Source organism: Bacillus rossius, chromosome 3, assembly GCF_032445375.1.
Source record: "Bacillus rossius redtenbacheri isolate Brsri chromosome 3, Brsri_v3, whole genome shotgun sequence".
NCBI lineage: Eukaryota > Metazoa > Arthropoda > Insecta > Phasmatodea > Bacillidae > Bacillus > Bacillus rossius.
The window spans coordinates 25950352-25974614 of record NC_086332.1 but is presented as its reverse complement, the minus strand read 5'-3'; the positions used below and the strand labels follow the sequence as shown (position 1 = coordinate 25974614).

The 24263-nt window shown below is 41.2% G+C and overlaps 1 protein-coding gene across 9 annotated transcripts in view; it reads left to right on the top strand.

Annotated features, from left to right (window-relative positions):
- LOC134530399 (major facilitator superfamily domain-containing protein 6-A) overlaps positions 1-24263 on the top strand; it is a 53224-nt gene that overhangs the window by 22977 nt on the left and 5984 nt on the right. For 8 of the 9 annotated variants that reach the window (XM_063365191.1, XM_063365188.1, XM_063365183.1 and 5 more), the window contains exons 8-10: positions 2781-2896; positions 10372-10614; positions 10958-11116. In XM_063365191.1, the coding sequence (XP_063221261.1) occupies positions 2781-2896; positions 10372-10614; positions 10958-11116 (518 nt within the window). Of the gene's footprint in view, positions 1-2780; positions 2897-10371; positions 10615-10957; positions 11117-22962; positions 23064-24263 lie in introns of all 9 variants that reach the window. The other variant, XR_010074809.1, reaches the window with a different exon arrangement.

Sequence of the window (24263 nt, the reverse complement as noted above, 5' to 3'; positions counted from 1 at the left end):
AGTTGTCGCTCGATCATCAGGCCAGATGGCTGCGTCGTCGGCAGCTCACAAAAAACAATGAAGTAAAGTACTTCACTTAAAAGTTTAAGTGAAGGATGCCTGTTAATTTTTTTGTGAAATCGAGCGACGAGCTACAGTGAATATGTATGGACAGTCATCTGGACATTGGAAAGTTGTGATGAACGTGTTGTTTGGAAAAAATAATAAAACAAAATACTTTTCAGAACTCTTTTATTTAAAAAGAATTAGAAGATAAACTACTTCATTTAATAATTTATCCTTATTTTGGTAAAAAGACCAAACTGCAAAATAACCTCAAAGTCATTTGACAATAGAATCATAAACTTTTAAAGTGTATCATGATCTTGTTGCTTAACCGGGGTCAACCTGGAATGTAAAAAACATTTTTCATTAGCAAAGTTATCAAAGCAAAAAAATGTGTTATTAGCTTTGCTTTTTGTATGCATACTTATTTTTGAAATAATGTTCTTGCATAGCTTTTCTTCCTTGTATGGTTTGACGGTGCTTTCTGAATTGTATAGGGAAGCTTCTTAAACATTCTTATTTCCTCTTCCCACCTTTTTGGTGCACTTTAGGGTAACGTTGTGCCAGCGTGTGCAAACACCATTAAAATTTTTTGCTATTTTAAAATAAATTGATAAACTTGTAAACCAATACATTAACAAGCTCAAAGTTAGCAATCAAATCTATCTTTATTGTTTTACCAAACTATATTGAACACCAAACTAATTATGGTGCATTAAATTTTTTGTAAGCAAGTCTGAAGCAAGCTCCAAGGCAGGTCCTTTGAGTCTGAATTTGTGTGAATTCAGAGAATGTTTTCAGATATAGCAATCTAAAAATGCTGTTTCTGGCCATGACATGTTGAGGTGCTCCAAAATAATGTTTGTGATGTGCACAGCATTTTAATTTTGAATTTTGGTTTTATTTTTGTACATTAAATAATTTTTTTCACATATGTAATTCAATGTATGCTCCGACAGGTAGATCCATATTTGTTTTTTTTTAAATGATTCATAGAGTTGTTTCTGTCAAACTCAAAATTAATAGGTATGTTTAACCTCATGGCGAACAGAAACAAATACTAACTATAGGTATAACAAATGTATCTGACCATTGCATACACAACCCATAGTTGACAGCCATCAATGTTCACAAATCGGTTTAGACTGACCTGTTGAGAAGCTCTATTCCAAATTCAATTTTTTCTCTGAAAATTTATTTTACATGAACGTATTTAATAAATATCCCAAGCAAATTTAGTAACTAAAACAACGAAAATAAATTACCAATACACTAATGAGATATGAGATACTTAGCTGAGAGGTTTTGAATGATCTGTGAAGAACAAGTTTTCATCCAGGGTTTGAGGCCTGGCTGCAACTTGCTGAAGACCCCAGAGAGGGTGCATCGTCTGCATCGTCTGCAGTGACTTGCGGTAGTTACATGGCCTTTTGCCCTGGAAGTCCAAACTGTTGCGGGCTGCTCTTCAACACGGACCATACTGCACTGTACTAGTTTGTTGCAACATGACTTCCTGCTCATAGTTCGCAACTTGGCTACCCCACCATCTAAGACCCTTCATAACAATGTAAATTTAAATTTGGGAAAGATCATTGATATTTAAAATACTTATAATATATAATTTGAACTTCTTCGTACAGTACAATACATAAATATTGAAATTAAAAGGTGTTTTAAATTTATTAAATACTGATTATGTCATCTGAGAGGCAGACAGAAATTGATAGTAAAACTAATTTATTTTTAATTTCTTTGACCTATTATTCACGGCAATATCATTATTTAAAATACCTAGTAAATGTTTAAATGTTAGAGTAAATATACCACACTATGCATTCATGTATTCATAAGGTAATTAATTTATAGATACAATTGTGTACGCTTAGAGTACAGGCCTAAATATCATCAATTTGTTCCCATTCTAGAGCTGGTCAAGACTTGATAACGTCCTTGTAATGCCGGGAGCAAGCTGGAATTGGCTGTGACATCTGGTGATTCACCACTGCACCACCTCGCTCATTATCCGTTAAATTAACCTGAGCAACACCTTTCAGCTTTTTTCATTGTTATGTGGAACATTGTGCAACTTCTAGACATTTTAAATCATGCAATTTTCATTACATTATAAATTAAATCAGTTTGAAATTTTTTGCCTAATTTGTTGCCAGCCACATTTTAAACATCTTGAGTAACTTACCCACTAATAAATTAAATTGAGTACAGAATTGAAATGTTTGAGGTGAATATTTAATTATTTTGCTGCTATAATAACTTTAAAAAATTCAGCTCTGATGTTATTAGATGGGACAGGACCCTGTCGGGATCACAGAAAGTTCAGAGTAAACAAGTTTTTGATGCATAAATTTATAAAAAAATTTTTTTCCTATAAATACATCTTTTTCTACTGCTTAATTTTAGTGTGTATATTGCTGTATACATAGACCTAAGTTTTGAACCTAAAAAAAGTATTAAATCCTGCTTTTTTTTAAAAAAAATAAATAATCTTTTGAATTAACCGTATGTCCAGATGAGCAGGGTCCAGATTATTAGGACACTACTGTATGCAGTTGCTTACTACTTTTTTTTTCTTCAGGCCTAGTGGTTTATTTTCAATTTTATTATGATTATTATGTTGATATACTTACATGGGTTTTGTGTGAAGTTGGAGAGTTTTATGCCTTAGGTTTGTGTGTCTGTCCAGTAAATGAATTGAAGGTATTTTTGGTATGCTGCAGGCACCTCGAGGACTTGGTGGAAGGCTGCAGTGCTGAGAAGTGGATTAAGACATTGGAAGGTTTAGTAAGCGCTGTGCAGTGTTTTGGAGGAGAGATTCCATTCTTCTTCTTGTCAGGCAAGTCTACAGTTCAGTTTCTTTGGAGGACAACCATGTCTGAAAATTATATTGTAAATTATTAATCCTCATAGGTTTGTTGCAGAGATTGAAAAGTAACATAACTGTTTGTTCATAGTGTGAGTAGTGCCATACTAGCAACTCTGTTTAAACCTCCACAAGATTGTGTTTGATGCCCTGGGTAGTTAATGCATACCGTAATATAATTGGTATGTAAGCAAAGTTATATTTGCTTGGATTCATCTCACCCTAATATCATTTAAATGTGCTGTAAGTTTAAACTCTAAATTTTACTACATTTTTGTACAAACTTCAGGCAAAGAAGTTAAAGTGGAAAGTAATCAACTAAGAGTGACTGACTAGCTTCATACACACATTTCATACATTGAAAAGTAAAGATACACTACACAGAGCATGAATGGGAAAGTTTTGGTGAGCGCATTTACAACATGGATTATAACCTTGACCCTTTCATTTTTTTCTCTTGCGGTCATTCATTATTCTATGCTGATGTGGTTTGAGTAGCACGTGTTTACAATGGCTGCGTCAATTCAGAATTCTGCCTAATGGTGAAGTGCATTCCGTCATACATTTTCTTCATGCAAAAGGTGAGCGTCCAGCAGCTACTCACTAAGAAATATTTTCCAGTCTATGGGAACATTATTATTAGACACTATGTTATGGAATGGTGTCGTATTTTTAATGGATGTTGGACCGATGTTCATGAAAAATACTGAACAGGTAGGCCATTTCTGATCTCTGATACTTTTCTTCAAAGAATGTAGGAAGCAGTTTGAGCAAATGGGCTATGCAAATTGAAAGAATGCATGAAATGATACTGAAAGGGTCTATGACAACTCTTTATGAAGCTGTGACTGTGACTTTAGGGTATGGAAAATTATGTGCATGCTGAGTTGTGAAAAAATGGGGTGTGGCTGTGTCATGGACTCGACCGTGTGTTGTACGTGAATACGTGTACGTAACAGGATATATTTTCTATGCAAAATATAAAATATGCTTTTTATGTATGTTATAATCATGTTTGAACACTAAGAAGTCCTTTGGGCACGAAATGTGTACTAGCTGCTGCCCAATGTGTCTTCATAATTGACGATCGTACACAATCTATGCCTACACAGTCCGGCATCGATATAGAAGCAATTTCATCATCACAGGATCTTCTGTGTTGCCTAGAAACTTAGATACGACATTTTTAAAGCCATGCCAGGCATTTCGTTCCATGGTTGTCATCACTTTTTCAAATTCTGTATCCCTAATCAGTTTCCTGATACTGTATCAGGTCCCGTAAATATTCCCTCTTTCAACTTCGCCTCAGTTAAGCTAGGGAAACATGAAAAAAGATACTTGAAAGTATTTCCATCTTGCGGTAATGGCTTTTTCAAACTGTTTGATCAAACCAAGTTTGATGTGAAGTGGTGGAAGCAATATTTTTTTGGAATCCATCAAGCTCGGATTGATGACATTTTTTACTCCAACTTTCAATTCCATTCTAATTTTCCAATCATTTTTTTTTCAAATGTAAATCTCTTGCTCTACTATCCCATTCACAAATATAACAGGGGAATTTTGTGTAGGCTTGCTGTTGACCAAGAAGCATGCATATGATTTTTAAGTCACTGCAAACTAACCATTTGTGTTCGGTGTATTTTATTTTCTCCAAAACATTTTTCAAATTTTCGTAAGTTTCTTTAAGATAAACTGAATGAGCTACAGGTATCGATGCAAATTTATTGCAGATATGCAAAAGGACAGCCTTTAAGCTTCTTTTTGAAGAATCTATAAAAAGTCGCCATTCTTGTGTATTGTATTCAATATTGAATTTTTGTATTAAACAGCCAACATCACAGCAAAATACTAAATTATCCTCTTTCTTAAAATACTCCACAAATTCTTGTTCTCTTCTTCGATACCAGTAAAATGTTGTTGCAGCATTTAATAAATTGTTTTCTTTTAGTCGAGAACCGAGAAGTTCTGCAGCGTCCTTAGGTAATCCAAGATCCCGTACCAAATCATTCAGTTCTTGCTGTTTTAAAGGTCGAGGGTCATTTGTAGGGTGAAAAATTTCACCACTGCTTTGCAGATGATCACTTTGTTCTGAGTTTTGTGATAAAGACGTTTCGAAGCTGTTAGTGTTAGTAGGAACTGGTATGGGTAATTCGGGTCCATGTGGAACTGGCTTTGTTACAGACGAAACATCAGGATACACAATTTTGGCGTGGTTTTTAGAATTATATCCTGTTACGTTGGTCAAACAAAAATAACAATCATCTGTATGATTTTTTTGTTCCCTCCACAACATAAGAATACCGAATGAGGAATGACAATGATTTTGATTTACCGTAAGTCCACTGTCTTAACACTTCAACACATAGCCGGCCTACTGTATGCGGAACCCACTGTTTCTCTTGGTAACATAACCTCATTCCGAAGTAAGCATAGTAAGCATTTTTTACAAAGTCTGTTATTTTTAATCTTTGCTTAACTATTGTATATTGTCTGCACAAGGGCGTATATAGGGGGGGGGGGCAGGGGGCCCGGCCCCCCCCCCCCCCCCCCCCCCGAAATCAGAAGAAAAAAATAAAAATTAATAGACCTTGCATGTAAGGCTGATAACTAAAGTTTATAGTGCAGGATAACATTAATTAAGCACTACACAAATATTTTTTTAAGAAAATGAAACTATTAGAATTACATATTTTTTTTAGACCCTTATAATGTTTCGTGGTTTCGTGGTTGTGCATAAGTGTTTTCAGGCAAAGTGGAACTTTGTTAGACAGGTGATACTCTTACCATTTAGGATTCCAAATCCAATAATTAAAGTTACATTGAACCCCGAATTTACGTATGCTTAGGTTTTACGAGAGGTGGCAAGGGGAGAATATTATCCAGGGGATGGAGAGGTAAGCCATGTCATGATGCCGCCTGCCGCCGTCGCGCCAGCCAGCCGGACTAGTGTCGCGCGCCCACTTACTTTGTAGAGGCTATGTACCGTCGCCACATTTCTAAACGCAATGTCAGATTTATTTTACTCCTCTTATAGGAACATAATTTAGAGTATTAAAGACCATACAAAATAAATGTTGTGCGTTAACGAATGCTTGTGAGTAGGTGTGGCAAAAATAAACCAATGAAAACATTAGCATTCACTTGTGCCTTTCTTGCGCGGGCTGTCTAAGCGTTACTTCACTGCGCTTCCGCTTGGAGCGCTGAAACTTGTCCTCAATTGTTTACATTGGACTCTCCGTTCTGTGCCCTCCCTTTTCATTCTTATGTTGTTGGCACGTGTGTTATAATGCTTTATCTGCTTGTCTGTCAAGTTGGTTTATCTGTATCTGTAGCTGTGTTTATTGAGTTGGTGAATGTATCTGCGATCATCTGGATGTTCCTGTTCTGGAATCTTTAATTTTTATTTAAGTAAACTGCATTAATAATGAAGAGACAAGCTTCTATTCAAAACTTTTTTACGAAAAAACAGAGTGTAAATACTAGACCTGTTAGTGACAGTGCTGACGTTGACTGTGCCAGTAACAATGTTTCTTCTGGTGTCGCAAGTACTAGTGCCGTTGATCCAGCACCAGCTGCGGAAGACTTCAAGCAAGTAAGAAAAAATATATATGATATTGGAAACTATTGTCAAAGCAATTCTGTTCGTTCGTTAACGAATGAAGAAAAAATTACGCTTGTAGAAAATATTTGGAAACCTCATCCTGTATACAAATTTCCTTCTACTTCTAGTAGTTCTTCTAGTTCAAATCATACTAGATCTTTTCAAATGAAATGGCTAGAAGAATTTGAGTGGTTAGCTTTCTCTGAAGAAAAATCAGGGTCTTTTTGTAAATATTGCGTAATATTTTCACACTCCAAAAGTGTAGGAAAAGGAGATCACCAAGAAACAGGAGCATTAATAACAAGGGCTTTTAGTAATTTGAAAAAAGCCAAGGAAATTTTTCGTAAACATGAAAATTGCACGTACCATAAAACATCAGTTTCGATTGCTGAAAACACAAAATCAATTGTTACAAAAAAAACTGAGTGTGTTATAAATCAAGTCAATGCTCAAATGAGATTGAATATTGAAAAAAACAGGGAAAGACTGATCCCTATCATACAAACAATAAGATTTTGTGGAAGACAGCAAATCGCACTAAGAGGTCATCGTGACAGTGGACGTATAAGCCTAGAAGAGCCAGAAAATAATGACGGAAATTTTCGATCACTGCTGAGATACAGAGCAAGCAGTGGCGATAATGACCTAAAAGACCAGTTAATGAACAGTGGAGGGAAGAGCATGTACACTAGTTCTTTGATTCAAAACGAGCTCATTAACACGTTTGGTCATTTAATCCAATCCCAAATTGTGAAAAATGTCAGGAATTCTATTTTTTATTCCGTTTTAGCAGATGAAACAACTGACATTGGCCAAATAGAACAGTTTTCTCTTTGTGTACGGTATGTTGAAGACCAGTCATACAATATTAGAGAAGATTTCCTAACTTTTGTCCCCGTTTATTACGTTACTGGTGCAGGCTTAGCTAACACAGTGTTAGAGACCTTGTCAAATTTAGGGCTTGACTTAAAGAAAATGAGAGGTCAAGGATACGATGGTGCTGCCACGATGAGAGGGCAATTCAGAGGGGTACAAGCTGCTATCAAAGGAAAACTACCACTAGCTTTGTACACACATTGTTCTTCACATAGTCTAAATTTGTGTTTGTCAGATGCAAGTAAAATTCCTTCTATAAGAAATTGTATGGGCGTTATCAAAGAAGTCTGCGGATTCTTCCATATGTCAGCCAAAAGAACTGAAATATTGAAATCAACGATATCTGACTGTTGTCCTGAACAGAAAAAAAAGAAACTTATCTCATTATGTGAAACACGATGGGTGGAAAGGCACGACTTAGTGATTTTATTTAAAGAGATTTTAGAACCAATTCTCCTCTCTCTTTTGAAAATAGAAGAAGAATCAAGTGACTCAGCACCTAAGGCACATGCTCTTAGTAGTTCTATCAGTCAATTTCAATTTCTTGTTTATATTTTTTTTTTTGAGCCAGATGCTGTCAACTACACATAACTTATCTGTGAACCTTCAAAGAAAAAACATAGATCTTTCTCAAACCATTGCAAATGTTACAAGTGTCTTAGATCTGCTATCTAAACAAAGGGAAAATGCCAATGACAACTTCAAATCCCTGTATGCTCAAGTAAAGGAATTTGCTACAAAACTCAACATTAAAGAAGAGATTCCTAGAGTTTGTCGCCTTCAAACAGCCCGCAGCAACGCCCCTTACAGCACAGAAGAAGAATACTACCGACGAGCTGTTTATGTACCTTACCTTGATGATTTTTGTAATTCACTGAAAGAACGCTTTGAATCTCACAAGGATACAGTTGCATCCTTACAACAAATCCTTCCAGAATTTTGTATCAAAACAGATTTATGTTCATTGGAAGCTGCTTTCAATTTCTACGAAGATGATTTGTCACATAGAGAGGTCGTGCAAACTGCAAAGTGAGTTTATGTTGTGGAAAGAAAAGTGGAGTCAGGAAAAATCAGAAAATCTTCCCAAAACAGCCATTAGTTCTCTAGAAAAGTGTGACAAGACTTTCTTCCCTATCATTTATAATCTCTTGAAACTGCTAGCAGTTCTGCCTGTTTCTGTCGCAACCGTAGAAAGAAGCTTCTCAAGCTTAAGAAGATTGAAGACTTACATAAGAAATACCACATCAGAAACTAGGCTTAATGGATTAGCATTACTTTCGATCCATAGAGACATTAAAATAAGCGATGAAGAAGTACTTGATAAATTTGCTAGTAAACCAAGAAATCTGGACTTCGTTTTGTAAACGGTTCATAAAAAGCGAATTTTTAAAATGTATTTACATTATTACACCCTTTTTATAGCTCAATAATAATAAACCAACATTCTTTTCCATTGTACAAAATTTACTTTTGTTGGGTTGTTGGGACAAGAGGGAAAAAAATCTTTACTAAAAAAAGGTAACACATTAAGTAAAAAAGAAAAAAGTAAAGGGAAAAGGGAAATTAATATAAACGTGAATACAATTAAATGTTAAATACGCACGTTTTTCAAAACAACGTGTTATTATATAATAAAAAATCAATGCAGTTCTGTTATAAAAATAACCGAAAACATAAATAAATAGAAATAATAAATATATTATTTAGTCCTGAAACTTTCCTCAAAACCCTTTGTAAACTTACATAATCATTAAATGATGTTGATTAAAAAAAAGCAAGCATAAATGATGGTAAGCTCGGTCATATTGGGCCCCCCCCCAAAATTATAACCTATATTCGCCACTGTGTCCGCAAATATAGCAAAATACATTTGGATTGTTTTTGCAACTCCGAAGAGCCATAGTTACAGATTTAATAAAACAATCTTTTATTACACTTTTTTTTTTTTGCAGTTTAAACCACTATGATTAGTCATAGACTACATAAAACTTTTTTTTGATACTTTTTCTCACAGGGGAAAGGCAGGTTAGTAACAATAGACTCAATGGAATCAATTTTGTAAAAATAAAAAAAACTATCTATTATATATTTATCTATATGCAAAAAGAATGTGACGAGATGCATTAAAACAAAGTTTATATTTGCTATATACAGACCAACATCTACATGTTTGTGATAAATTTATTTTAAAACCTTTTTCATCACAGACCTGTGTTATTTGTGACATGTGAAAAGCCTGTTTACAAACTTATTTAAGTTTTAGTTCAATGAATGTTAGTAAGCTAACAAACATTAAATGTTTTTTTAAAGTTGTAGTGTTTATATAAGGCATGCTTACTATAGATACTAACTAAGCTAAACTAAGATGTGTTAAGCTGCATAAATAAAGATTCAATTTCTTTTCTTTGTAAAAGTATTGTTGGAGATTTTAAATAAAAAACAGTGATATATATATATATATATATATATATATATATATATATATATATATATATATTCAAATATCATCAGATTAATTGTTTATTTACAATAATAAAACCAATATGTAATTATTGCATTCATTAATTTGTGCACAACTAACTTATGATTTGAGTCTTTACTACATGAAGATTAGCATGTTCAATTACAATACTTTTTTGTTTAGATAAAAATTTATTCCTAATGTATTTTAAACTTTTATCTTTGATAATAGGCAACATTGGTTACCTTATTTCATGCTGTATGTACTGTACTCCTATCTTATAGCTGGAATAATTTTCACTTCTCAGCCAATTATTCATGGTTTTGCATATTTGTATTTTGTGAACCTCTTAGTTATGTTATTTATTATCTATTTGGGAGTTTTTCTGTATTAAATTGATGTTAATCAGAAATTTCTTCCAAGTTTATTGTAAAACTGTGTTTGCATTAAACAATGAAACCACCAAACGTCACCTACCTTCAAGACAGTTTCGTGCTGCTTTTTCCACAGGCTCTCTGCTGCAAAGGATCGGCCACGTGAATGCAATGTCCTTGGTTCTGGCTGCATTTGGCGTTCGGTTCATGCTGTATTCGTACCTTACTAATCCCTGGTGGTGCCTGCCTATTGAGTTGCTCCAAGGAGTGACGTTTGGTTTGTTTTATTCAACGATGGCATCTTACGCCAGCATCATCACACCACCTGGCACGGATGCTACTATTCAAGGGCTGGTTGGAGCCATATTTGAAGGTGTAGGTAAGCTGAATGACTCCAGGGTTCATAGTCTCAACTAACTGCACAGTGTTCTTCCCAACTGTACAAGGCTATCCTTGATCAGGGAGCGAGAGGCAGTGAGTGCAAGTCTGATTTTAAACATTCTAATAACCAGGCTGTTAGAGGGAAAATTGTGTGGCATGACTCGTGACTTTAAAGGCCCTTTGGTGCCTGGATCGGTCCTGTTAACAAATGATAAGGATGTCTTGCAAAGTTGTGGAAGCTTTCTGAATAACTAATGGTAATACACACTGCAGTATCTTTCACACATTACTTTTGCATAAGACAGATTAGTAGTATTAGTTCTTTTTTTTTTTTGTTTCAGGAGTGTCTGTAGGAAGCCTATTGGGAGGAGTGTTGTTTAAATATGGAGGTGCATTTGCATTTAGAGTCTATGGCATAGGCGCCTTAATCCTGTTTGTAATCCACGTTGTTGTACAGCATTTTATTCCCAGAAAAACTCAATATAGTGTGCAGCCTAAAGGTAAGCATTCTTTTGTATTACTAGTTTAGCATGCTGTTAGCTGTACTACTTAACACCCTGACAACAAGCAATTTTGGTGGTTAAATTTCATACTAGTTTAGTCCATGAAAATGAAAACAAAATCAAAATAAATTAAAGTGTAGTGAACCCTTCTACAATAATATTTATTTAGGTGAGAAAAAAATATTATAGCTGTAGCAAATTGCTATACCAGTGCTTCCACTTTCTTGCACTTTACTTGTTTTGTTTATTTCAGACTAAATTGTTTGACATAAGTTGAATCAAATCTTACCTCATAATTTCCCATTGATGTTACCAAAACATTTTCACAGAATAATACTTTTTCATTTTTAAGTATATAAATTAATTTTTAAGTATATAAATTCTGAAATAAAATAAAAAATGGAAATAGCAAATTTATAAAAAAAATGCCTTTGGTTCAGGAATTTGATAATTATAACTAGTGAATGGTTGATTATAACATTATAAGAGATTTTGATTCATGTCACAGAGCATTTTTTGAGAGTATCGACCAAGATCTCTAATGGTATGTTTTAGATTTTTTGTCCGGCCTTTATTTGTTAGCTTTATATGTAATGTACGTGGAACATTTGTGACAATATTGATCATATTCAGTTTCCAACATGAAATAATTTTACAGTGTAAAATGTAAATATTGTTATACAGAGATATATTTTCTGACAAACTTGTCCTGAAGGTAGGCAAACAATTTTGCTGTTGAAAACAGAGGAAGCACATTTATTGGGCAAAGCTGCATTTCAGCTGTGAGCAGATGACTCGCTCTAAATGAAGTAGATAGCCAAGATGACTTGTAAATACAACATATTTTTACTTAGTATTGTGTTGATGAAATATTAAATTTACAATTTTAATTGTGTGAAATTCAATGGTGGTATGATAAATTGTTCGGGTTTATGTGATTATTTATTTATTTGCTCTGCTTTTGATTAGTTACACTATTTAACGTTTTGAACATTCACATGGCATATAAACTATACAGAAATTTTAATAAAAAAATAAAGTTTTTGAAAATAAATCTTTAATTAAAAAAAAAAAACTACCTTTGTTAGCATCAGTTCATTCTGCAGAGCTTACGGAGCTGTCTGAGATAACTTGGGAGTGCTTTCTCGTAATATGTGCCTGTTATGGCAGTTATAAAAACATTTACATCTAGCGTTCATTGCCTCAGAAGCATCTACTACCAAAATAAAATTAATTAACTTATGCCTAGTAATTTTGGTCACTAAACTGCCATTTATGTAAGAAAACTCTTCACTGGATAAATTTGATAATCTGAAATTCCAATCAGTGGAAATTAATTTAGTTGATTTATTTCTCAAAAGATGAGCAGCTATGTAAACAAATTAAACCACTGGTTAAAAGTAAGGGTATTTTTTTAACTAAAAAAATTATAAAAATAACTGTGAGCAGTCTTTCAGGACTCGCCATTGGTGAGTAAACATCTCACGTCGGAAACGAGCAAATTCATGTTCCGATGTTACAAATACACTTATAACAGGAAAATTTAACATAGAATTCTTTTAAAAAATGTTTGCATAGTAAATATTTGAAAACTATTCATTTTAGGAAGAAACTAAAAATATTTTTTTTCCTTTTTAAAACCTAACTATAATTCTGTTGAACAAGATGCTGGTATCGATTTCTCAGGGCTAACCAAACATGTTGCATGTAAATGACTCAACACTGAACCTGTGTCATTTCCCCGTATACAGGATTATCATCACCTGCGTTTTTAGAGTTATACATCTTTAGGCGTGTTGAGGATGAATATACACCAAAAATGCAATGAAAATAGCGTGCATTACACAACTGAAATTTAACTGGTTGAAAGTCCAGTGCACATGCATTCAGAAACTGCTATAGTCACAAGCCGAAGTCATCAAGATGGCAGATTCACGTGTGGCAAAATGCACCAGTAAATATTATCTTTTGCGAACATGGGGGGGATGTATTATGCATGGTGTGTAAAGTAAACTTGATCTTAATGAATCATCTTGGAATACATTTTGGAAACTTGAATAGTCTTAACAAGATATAATCACATATTAAAAAATACCTATAATTTATTAACATAAAAATTGAGTTGGAACAAACATGGCTTCCAAAATATTTAAAATTTGGTTGGTTCTCTAAAGAATTAGAATTTGGTGCTATCTTTTAAGTATTTTTCAAACTAAAAGATGCAGTCCAATAGATACATAAAAACAAAACTAACTGAAACATTTTAAAACTCACATTATAACACTTAAGTATGTGTGTATATGTTTTTGTTTAAACGATAGAAATCTCTGAAAATATTTATGACAAACAAAAAAAAAACCTAACCCTCATTTAGCTGATTCAACATTTAATGGAAAAAATTTAATCCCCAAATATTTTATCAAACATGGCATCGAATGTATGTAAACTAACAATTTCTTGTATGATGAATTCTTGGCTATCTCTACATTTCAATCTTAACTAAGGTTTGTCAAAATTGTAATGTGTATTTGTGAAGTTATTATTTCTTGTTATGAATATAAATTATATTAGAGTATTAAAATATAGTGGTATTATTATAAAGTTTAGTTTGGTACACCAATGCGCTTAGTACATCCCCAGATGTTTGTGAACGTTAATAAATAACAGATGAATCACACAGTTCGCCATATTTTCAAGATTCCTGAGACTTCCACAGAGGCATCACTGTGTTTAGGGACACATTTCCATTCCAATCCACTTCTGTTCCATTCACAAAATTACTTCTACCAAATGCAGTATACCAAGAGGTAAGATGTTAATACACATAAAAATATCTATTCTTTACTGTCTAGTTCACACTATAAAAGAAGTAGAGATGTAAAGCTATATTTTATAATTGTAAGACCATTTGAGCGAGTGAAATAAACAGGTGCAACCAATTGAACTATGTTGTGTAGACATAAAAATGTGTTTTCTTTCCAAGAAGTACTCTTATGCAAGTACCAGCAGATTAGTACTTGTACTTGTGTACATGTAGTTTTAAGACATGTTTCTTAACAGAAAATACCTATGATCAGGGTAATGTGAAAAAAAAAAAGCATGGCAGAAAAAATGTGATAAAGTAGTGTTTTTTTTCAAACTACGGAGATGCAAAAATTTAAAGTAGAACTGTTAAAACATTTAATTTCATATTTGTGTGTAGCATGGCTTTGTTTGTCATCAGTACATTTTTTTATTCTGACAGGTTTTATTATTACAGTAAAAATCTAGAATTAATTTTTTTCTGTTTTATATAATATAAAATAATAATCTGTGATGTCTGGGATCGCAAACCAGTCTGAGCTGATCACAGCATCATTATTGTACTAAAAAAACCAAATTATTATGTATCGTAGATAATAACTAATGTCTACTGATAATAAAAGAATGACACCCAGATAAATGCAAATCACTGCTGAATATACATACCTGCAAAGACACATGGGCATCATAAAAATTATTACTGTTCAGAATGTAATTTTGATTTACTTTTTTTAATTTTATGAGATTTCAAGCTAAAAAATTTAACTATACAAGTTATATACAATTATCTTTTAATAAAAATATTGCTATCGCACTGGGTTGCTGAATTATAAAGATGTTATGTTGTGGGCGCCACCACGTGGTTCGTGGGCACGTGGACCCGGCGAGACTCTTTCTCCTGGTCGTGACGTCGCCCGTGTGGGGCGAGACACGCAACCCTATTCACCTACGGTGGCCCTAACACCCGCTCTCAGCATCGTGTACGCTATCACCATGAAACAATTATCCCAAGTGGGCTCTAGGCGTCCCACACGCCATACACTCCTTAAGGACACACGTGGTTAGAATGAAAAGATGGAGACTTCAATGCGCCCGAGTTTTATTCACTCCTTCCTCTTACATATTTACTTATTAAGCGGTTAAAAAGCCAACGGCATGAATCAGCATAGAGGAGGGCCAGGTCACCTCGTGGCCTGACCGACGATTCGCAACGCAGTCGATTTCAAAAGTCCGTCTGAGCGGAAAAAAATATTTACGTTAAAGAGTCTTCCACCCGGAGTAGGCCTCGAAGCGGTTAAAAGCGATTCAGAAAAATTATTACACGGCCGGATGCTAAATGATCAGTTCTTACCAAGTATTGAAGGCGACGAGGTACAGCACGCGTCCTACTCCGGGCGGTTCCAAGATTAGACTACCTGGCTAGGGGATGTCATGGCGCCTCCTTCCGCTCCCGTTACCGTTAGCTGTTCAATTTACGTTTTTACTTACAATGAAATATGAATAAACATTTAGTAAACCAGTATTAATTAAGTTACTGCCTCAGCTCCTTCCACCTAATTAACAAAGCTAAATAAAAGAATTACAATAATGAAAAGTTAATTTGGTAGTTCTCTTAGCGGTCGCTTGTGGCGCTGTAACGTCTGTTTAGAAAAATGGACCTGCAAACATACGACCCTTGGGAATTAAAAGATAAAATAAAGGTTGACAATTCTTATTTAATAATTAGGATTTACAGGGAAGCCGCACCGACTCTAATTACTGGCCTCTTGTATGGCCGCAACACACACACTCACCTACACACGCTCGCCGTCGGCGGGACGTTTGAAATAGAGGGTGCTGGTGGGGGGAGAGGGGTGCTGCCGTGGACGGGTCACATCGGGCTTAGGAGGGGCGTAGCCCTGGACGACGTCAATTGCCCCCCCCTGAAGGAGCCCGATGTGACCGCTGCGCGTTGCGTCTGGGGTCGTCGTAACCACGGCGCGTGCTGGCCCTGGTGACGTGGGTGGTGTTGCTGGAAGCGTGCCCTGGCTCCTCGCCCCCCCCCCGCCGTGTACAGCCCGCAACACTGGACTGCTGGTGCCGGCCGGCGTGATCGTAGGTTGAAGTGGTGCCCTACTGCGATTACCCCCGTGGCGTCCTCCCCTGTGGTCCTAGGGTTTGGCCCTGGTTCCGGCTCTTCAGGCTCCTCAATCACCACTCGGAACGTCGCGTTTGCTAGGGACATGTGCAGGGGCCATCTCGACCCCTCGTATCCTGCCTCCCCCGGCTCCTCTCCTCCGTCCTCCGGTTCCTCGATGATTGGGTGGGCCTCGTATTCTTCCCCCATCTCTTCCGTCCCCTCGTCCCGCGGGAATCCGTGGAAAGGCGTGAGCTGCTCCTCCCCGCTAGTGTCCTCGCCCCCCGGCTGCGTGGCGTCCCTGGTTGCCCGGACCGGTGACATGCCTCCCTCTTCCGGGAACCCCCGGACTTTGGTGTCGTCATGCCTGGAGGGGGTGGAGGAACTTGGGCCCCCTGCGACTGTTAGGTCCCCGCCGTCCGGATCCATGGCTTCGACCCCGTCGTCGGGTCGTTCGCTGTCTCCTCCCTTGGCCGCCATCCGCACCGCGTACCGGTGGTATTTCGCCCTGCGGCCCGCCGGTAGCTTGACCATTACCGTGGCGGGGCCAATCACGTCCACGACCGGGACGGGGCCGATCCACTTCGGTGCCAGTCCGGCGCAGAAGTTTTTCCTGCGTGCTGACAGGGGGTGATGTCGGACGTACACCATCTGGCCCGGTTCGACACTGACGGGGGCCCTCGTCGTACGCGGGGTTCTGCTCTCTACATGTTCTGCCTGGTTACGTCGCGCGGCTTCGCGGGATTCTTCTAGAACCCTGGTCCGCCTTTCGGGGCTGCCCGCCTCGTAGGCCGGGTCCCGCTCCTCAACATGGTATTGCCCTGGCAAGGGGAGATTTCGCCCCTGCACCAGTGTGGCTGGGGACTCACCGGTCACCCCGTTCACCCTGCGCCTTAGGCAGTAGAGCATTTCCGGAAGTAGCTGGTCCGACTGGGTATGGTCGTCCCCTACTCGTAGCCTCATTTGGGTTTTAAGGTCTTGGTTCCGCCTCTCCGTGAAGTTTGCGCGGGGGTGGTATAACGGGGTGGTATGCGGCCGAACCCTCCACTTCGTACATAGCTCTGCCCACTTGCGTCCGGAGAACTGGGTTGCGTTATCCGTGAGTAGTACTCGCGGATATCCCCACCTGGGAAAGAACTCTGTTTCCAGGGCTTTCGCGATCGTCCCCGCCCTGCAGTTTGGCAGGGGGTAGGCCTCTACCCACCTCGTGAAACAATCCGTCACGACCAACAGGAACCGTTTGCCCCGGGGCGTACGTGGGTACGGCCCCATTAGGTCGAGGGCAACCGTGTGAAATGGTTCCGATGGTAAGCGCGGGATCTGTTGCTCCCTTCCGTCCAATCGCCGCGCCTTACATCTCTGGCAGCGTCGGCAGTTCCGCACGGCGTTGCGCACGAACCTGCCTATCCCTGGCCAATAGAACATTTCCCTCACAGCCCGTGCGGTTTCATCCGTGCCTGGGTGGCCGGCGAGTTTGTTGTCGTGAAAAAACTGAAAAACCTGCCTACGTGACTGCGGGGGGGGCGAACGTCCGCCACTCCGACTGGCTTCCTGCCGGGCGGGCCTGCAGGTGCCCGTCGACCACCCGGTACCCTTCGCACTCAGCCTCTGCGCTCCTCTGTGTAATGTTCCTCGTGCCCTCGTCTTCCTGCTGTATGGCGCGCACGAACTCCTCCAGGTCGTCTAGCTCTGCCCCAGGGGGTAGCGTGGGGAAGTTTTCCCCATTGATGTGGTACAGCACGGCGGGCGGGGCTTCGTCCCTCGCGCTCGTGTCCCTGGTCCTGCTTGCGGGGGGCAACAGTTCGTCCCACTCGGCATCGTCCCGGGCCACTACCGTCCGGTCGGGGTTCCGCGACAATTCGTCGGCTAGTTCGTTGTTTTTGCCGGGGACGTGCTCCACGGTGAAATCGAGGGCCTGTAGTAGCATCGCCCAGCGGGTAAGCTTCGACCGGCGCCCTTGCATCGTCGCCAGCCATTTCAGGCACTGGCTGTCCGTGCGTAGCGTGAAATGTTGCCCCTCCAAGTGCGCCCGGTACCTCCTCAGCGCCCAGACCACGCCCAGTAATTCGCGTTCGTTTACACTATAACGTCGCTCGACCTCGCCGAACTTAGCACTAGCGTATTCAATGATTCTCGGTTCTTCGTCGTCGCCCTCCTGCAACAGGATGGCGCCGATCCCCTCTTGGCTGGCATCCGTCTGTACTATTATCGGGCGGTTCGGGTCGAGTCGGGCTAGCAGGTGACATTGGCGGAATCGGTTCTTCAACTCGTGGAACGCCCCCTGCGCGGCTTGGGTCCACTTAAAAGGTTTTTTCGGGGACAATAGTTGCGTCATCGGCGCCGCGACCGTGGAGTTTCCCGGTATAAATGTGCGCAACCAATTAGCCAGCCCTAGGAAACGCTGTAGTTGTTTACGAGTCCGGGGTGGGGTTTTATCTAGGATGGTGTCAAGCTGTTGTTTTGTCGGCCGGTTCCCTTCCTCATTTACCACCAGCCCGAGGAAGTCTAACTCCGTGGTGCCGATGTGGCATTTCTCCCGGTTGCACGTCAACCCATGAGTGGCAAGCCTCTCGAGTACCAACGCGAGGTGGTGGGCGTGGTCCTCCCACGTCTGTGACCATATTATGACATCGTCGAGGTAAGCTGCGGCGAAGTCCCCCGAGTAGTCCCCTAGCACCCTCGTCATCATGTTTTGGAACGTGGCTGGGGCGTCCTGCAAGCCGAAGGGCATTGCACAAAACTGAAAACGGCGGCCGTCGGGTATGGTGAAGGCAGTCTTAGGCCTATCTTCCAGGCGGATTGGCACTTGCCAGTACCCTGACTTGAGGTCGAGAGACGTGAAAATCTTAGCATTCCCCAGCCCGGCAACAGTGGTGGCCATGTTCAACAAGGGTGGCGGTGCATTTACGGTTACTTTATTTATGGGTTTAAAATTCACGCAGAAGCGCAGACTACCGTCTTTTTTCTCCGCGAGAACAATTTGGAAATTGTAGGGGCTCTCTGTGGGTTCTATGATCCCGTCACGCAGCATTTCACGAACCTGTGTCAATATCGTCTGTCTTCCCACGTGTCCGTAGCTCCCTGGTGGTATGAATATGGGTTCATGCGGGTAGGTTGGTATGGCGTGTTCCGCTACTGTTGTGCTATTTAAGGGGTCGGCTGAGGCGAATACATGACACTGTTCATCCAACACACTCTGTATCGCGGCATGGTGCTCGGGAGGAACACCATGACGGAACTGGTTGAGACTGACCTTAATTTGCGGTGGCGGTGCTGGTCGTCCGACGCCGTGCAGGGTCCGCCGTCCCTGGGTCCTGACGTGTAGGCACCCCGTCCGCACCTCGATGTGCGCGTCCTGGTCGCTCAGCCAGGGCAGCCCGAGGATCACGTCGACCCGCAGCCCCGGGACTACCAGGGCGGTTGCGGTTGACTCCTGGTCGCGGACTCGCACGCGCAGAGTCGCGATGCCTCGCGTGTTGCAGGCGTCCCCCGCGGTGGCCAGCTGAAGTCGGCCCGCCTGGGCCACGAAGTGGTCAGTATCGAGGATCCTGGCCGCGACACAGTTGTGGCTGGCGGCCGTGTCGACCAGGGCGTTGACGGCGCGCCCGTTGACTACCACTGGCACCCTGATAAGGTCTCCTTCGGCGGCGCTCACGTGTCCCAAGAGCGCGACAGTCGGTGTCGGTTGGTCGGCGTGGTCAGAGTTTTGCACAGGGGTGACTCGGTTTACCTGGCCGCCCCCGTCGGGCCGTTTCCCGATGGCTCGTCCCGGGCTCCCCCAGGTCGGAACTGGGCATTCCCTGTGCCAGTGGTACACCGGCCCGGGACACGTCTGACATCTGGGTGGGGCTCCCTCCCCTATGGCCCGGTCCCGCCAGGCTGGCGTGGCCCTGGTCTCCGTCTGGGCGTGGTCGGGGTTCCTGGCGTTGCTGCTCGGTTGTCGGTATGGCACCAGCGCGCCGGCTGGGTTGGGGCCCTCGCTCTCTGGTTGTCGGCGTCTGCTTGTCGGGCTCGTGCGAGAGGTTTTTGCCGCCTTCAGGTCCTGCTCCACCGCGGCCGCGTGTCGGATAAACTCCTCCAGGGGTCCTTGGGAAGACTGGCGCAAGTGCGGGCGTAACTCAGGCCGCATGGCCTCGACCACGTGCTCCAGGATCTCGTCAGGGTCGCCCGCCGGATGCAGGCGCCGGTGGAGGCGTACCTTGCGGATCACGAATGCCTCTGCGGACTCCGTGAGGCCTTGCTCGGAGCAGTACAGCTCAGCACGCACTTTCATCTCGGCGCGGACGTCGGCGAAGCGTGCCCGGAACCTCCGCACGAACTCCGCCCACTCCATGTCGAACTCGCCGACGAGCGCCCACCAAGTCTTGGCCTCTCCTTTCAGGGCACGCCCCACGCGCTCCGCCCACTCCGCCTCCGGGACCCCGTAGCGCCCCAGCCGGTCCTCGCACACCCGCACGAACTTTCCCGGGTCGTCGCAGTTCTTTCCCGCGAACTCCGGCAGTTCCACCGGCCCGACCGGGATCGCTCTCCCACGTGGTGTGAAGGTTGTGTGGCCGGTCTCCGCGCCGTCCCGCTCGTGAGCCATGTCCTTCTGGGGCGACTTCCTTATTCCGCGGCATAGCTTGCATGTGAACCACCCGTCCTTGTAGGATTCTGCTTCCGCCTCGTCCGCGCACTGCAAGTGCTTAAACGCCCGGCAGTTCCGGCACCAGCCGCCCTCACGTGCCCGCCCGACACATCCTTTGGCGGTACACTTGAGGAACTCTACCGTGGTCGTGCCTGTTTTGCGCTCTCCCCCACTCTCCTTCGCTTCTCGCTGTTCCAAACACACGCACGTGTCGGACCACGTGGCCCCCGTACCCCACCAACGTGTCTCGGGCGTGCGCACTTCATACAATACAAGTCACTCAGATTGATAACGTCTTCGGTCTTGACCGACGCCATGCTTTAAGATGTTATTACACGCACTGCAAAGTTCACTTGTTGCTTGTCAAGCGACCCGGTAGGCGCTCTCGCTTCGCATTGTCTGTTGTCCACCCCTGGCTGCCTGCTGTTATTGTCCGTGCGGCGCGCGCATTCCACGGTCACGTGACCCGGCGGAATTCCCGTTATCGGCCGGCCGGCCACTCCGCTGCGCTCCGGCGCAAAACCGCACAACTCACGCTTCCCGCTGCCAAACCGTCCAACTCACACGTCCCGGATTTTTGTTCTGGCGCGCGTTGTGTCTCGCCCCACACTCTTGGGCGCCAATTGCTATCGCACTGGGTTGCTGAATTATAAAGATGTTATGTTGTGGGCGCCACCACGTGGTTCGTGGGCACGTGGACCCGGCGAGACTCTTTCTCCTGGTCGTGACGTCGCCCGTGTGGGGCGAGACACGCAACCCTATTCACCTACGGTGGCCCTAACACCCCCTCTCAGCGTCGTGTACGCTATCACCATGAAACAATTATCCCAAGTGGGCTCTAGGCGTCCCACACGCCATACACTCCTTAAGGACACACGTGGTTAGAATGAAAAGATGGAGACTTCAATGCGCCCGAGTTTTATTCACTCCTTCCTCTTACATATTTACTTATTAAGCGGTTAAAAAGCCAACGGCATGAATCAGCTTAGAGGAGGGCCAGGTCACCTCGTGGCCTGACCGACGATTCGCAACGCAGTCGATTTCAAAAGTCCGTCTGAGCGGAAAAAAATATTTACGTTAAAGAGTCTTCCACCCGGAGTAGGCCTCGAAGCGGTTAAAAGCGATTCAGAAAAATTATTACACGACCGGATGCTAAATGATCAGTTCTTACCAAGTATTGAAGGCGACGAGGTACAGCACGCGTCCTACTCCGGGCGGTTCCAAGATTAGACTACCTGGCTAGGGGATGTCATGGCGCCTCCTTCCGCTCCCGTTACCGTTAGCTGTTCAATTTACGTTTTTACTTACAATGAAATATGAATAAACATTTAGTAAACCAGTATTAATTAAGTTACTGCCTCTGCTCCTTCCACCTAATTAACAAAGCTAAATAAAAGAATTACAATAATGAAAAGTTAATTTGGTAGTTCTCTTAGCGGTCGCTTGTGGCGCTGTAACATCTGTTTAGAAAAATGGACCTGCAAACATACGACCCTTGGGAATTAAAAGATAAAATAAAGGTTGACAATTCTTATTTAATAATTAGGATTTACGGGGAAGCCGCACCGACTCTAATTACTGGCCTCTTGTATGGCCGCAACACACACACTCACCTACACACGCTCGCCGTCGGCGGGACGTTTGAAATAGAGGGTGCTGGTGGGGGGAGAGGGGTGCTGCCGTGGACGGGTCACATCGGGCTTAGGAGGGGCGTAGCCCTGGACGACGTCAATATGTTTTGTTACAGGTAATTGGATTATTTGTAATTGGTTTTGATTCAACACAGAAAATATTTCAAAGAATTTTAGTAGTACAGCTGACTTCCAATTATCCGGCATGTTTGCAACTTTTTGTAGGGGTCAGATTACTGAAAATGCCGGATTTTCGGGCGGTATCTCCCGTGATCACTGAATGCTAATTTGTAAAGCAAATGCATTGTAAGATAATGTTTGGCAGAAACGAGAAGCGTACCAAGCAATTCCAAATTGCACTGAATGTTTCCAATTAATCCTGGGCCACACAGAGCGCTTTTGACAACTACTTATATGCGTACTATCGATCTTAGCTAAAAATTATATGTTTTCAACTGAAGTTCGCTTAGTTGGCTATAGTCCGTACATTCCTCGCTGATGCCAGATCATTGGGCATTTCAGACCCTTTGGAAGTCTTATTGTACTGCTTTTTTTTTTCCAGTAAATTTTTTTTAATGAGTGATTACTGTAATATTTATTTCTGTGGCCATTGAGTTTTGTTATTTGATCACTTGCTTAGTTATAATCTATCTCTGTTTCATTCCAGATGTTTGTGCAGAAAGCCCTGATAGTTAATGCAAAAGTGTCGCAACAAATGTTTTGTGGGTTTAAAGACACTTTGCACATGATAGCGACCATGCACGTCTGGTTTGTGGCCAATGACAATTACTGTTTCTGCATGCTGTAGATAGGTGGCGTGCCGTGTGTCACTACCAGTAACACTCGTTGATATTTTTTTTTGTCTTTAGTGCTGCTTTGAGTAATTTGTTTGCATGTCTTGAAAGCTGTTACAAGTTTTATTGGTGAATGACTATAATTTTATAGTAAAACTGTCTGACTGATCAGTTTTTTGTCATAACATAAGTATTTAAGTAGTTAGATACCTTGAAATTTTATGTTGAATGCTATCATTAGAGTTTTAAAATGATAGTGGGGAGAGAAAGTATGTAATTAAGGTGTGAGAAGGGCAAAGTGAAAGCTAGTACATAGATGAAAGATAAATAAAAGTTTAGTGTAAATAGAACCCCATGCTATGCTTAACACATCAAGTTCATAGTCAAAGTTTTGGCCATCTGGGAAGAATGTGAAGAAAATCACAAGAGACATTCGTTCTCAGAGAGTGGTGGTAGAAGATAAGAGATTTATTTGGAGGCAATAGGTTTTTGTCTGGATTTAAGAGTTGTGAGGCTTCCTTAGCAGTACTGTTAGCAAAGTATGTGTAGTACTGTTTATTTCTTAGTGCTTAGACTGTAAAACATTCATGGAGAACTACATTTTACCATATTACCAATTTTCATCACATATATTAACTTGTGAATCAATTCATTGTGTGTTCATTTTCCTTTCCTCCATAAATACTTACTTAAAGAGATAGATTCATTGTTTTACAAAAACACAGATACAACGTTCCATTAAATAAACTGCCCTGACCATTATATCCATCCATAAAATTTTACATTTTATTTTCAAAAAGTCATCAACAATTTGCTAGTTGAAATATTGTTGTGAATTCATAATAAAAGAGATTTCAATTTAATAAACACCTTATTCAGTACTGTCTTGAAATGGGAGAGAAAGCCTATTCGTTCCCAGCAATTTTCTCTTGGTAACATCAAGCCAATCACAGTGTTCTTCAACAAATTGAGGTAAAAATTTTGAATTTTTTTTAGTTTTTAACATAATTTTTTTGTTTGCATGTTGTCTTACATGTCTCTGGTCTTCAGGATTATTTTATTTAGACCTAATTGTAAATGCTGATAAGGTGTTTTTTTTTTCCAACTAAATTCTTAGCATATGCAAGTTCCCCACTGTCCCACTTTTAAAGTACCTATACACATAACCTATTGC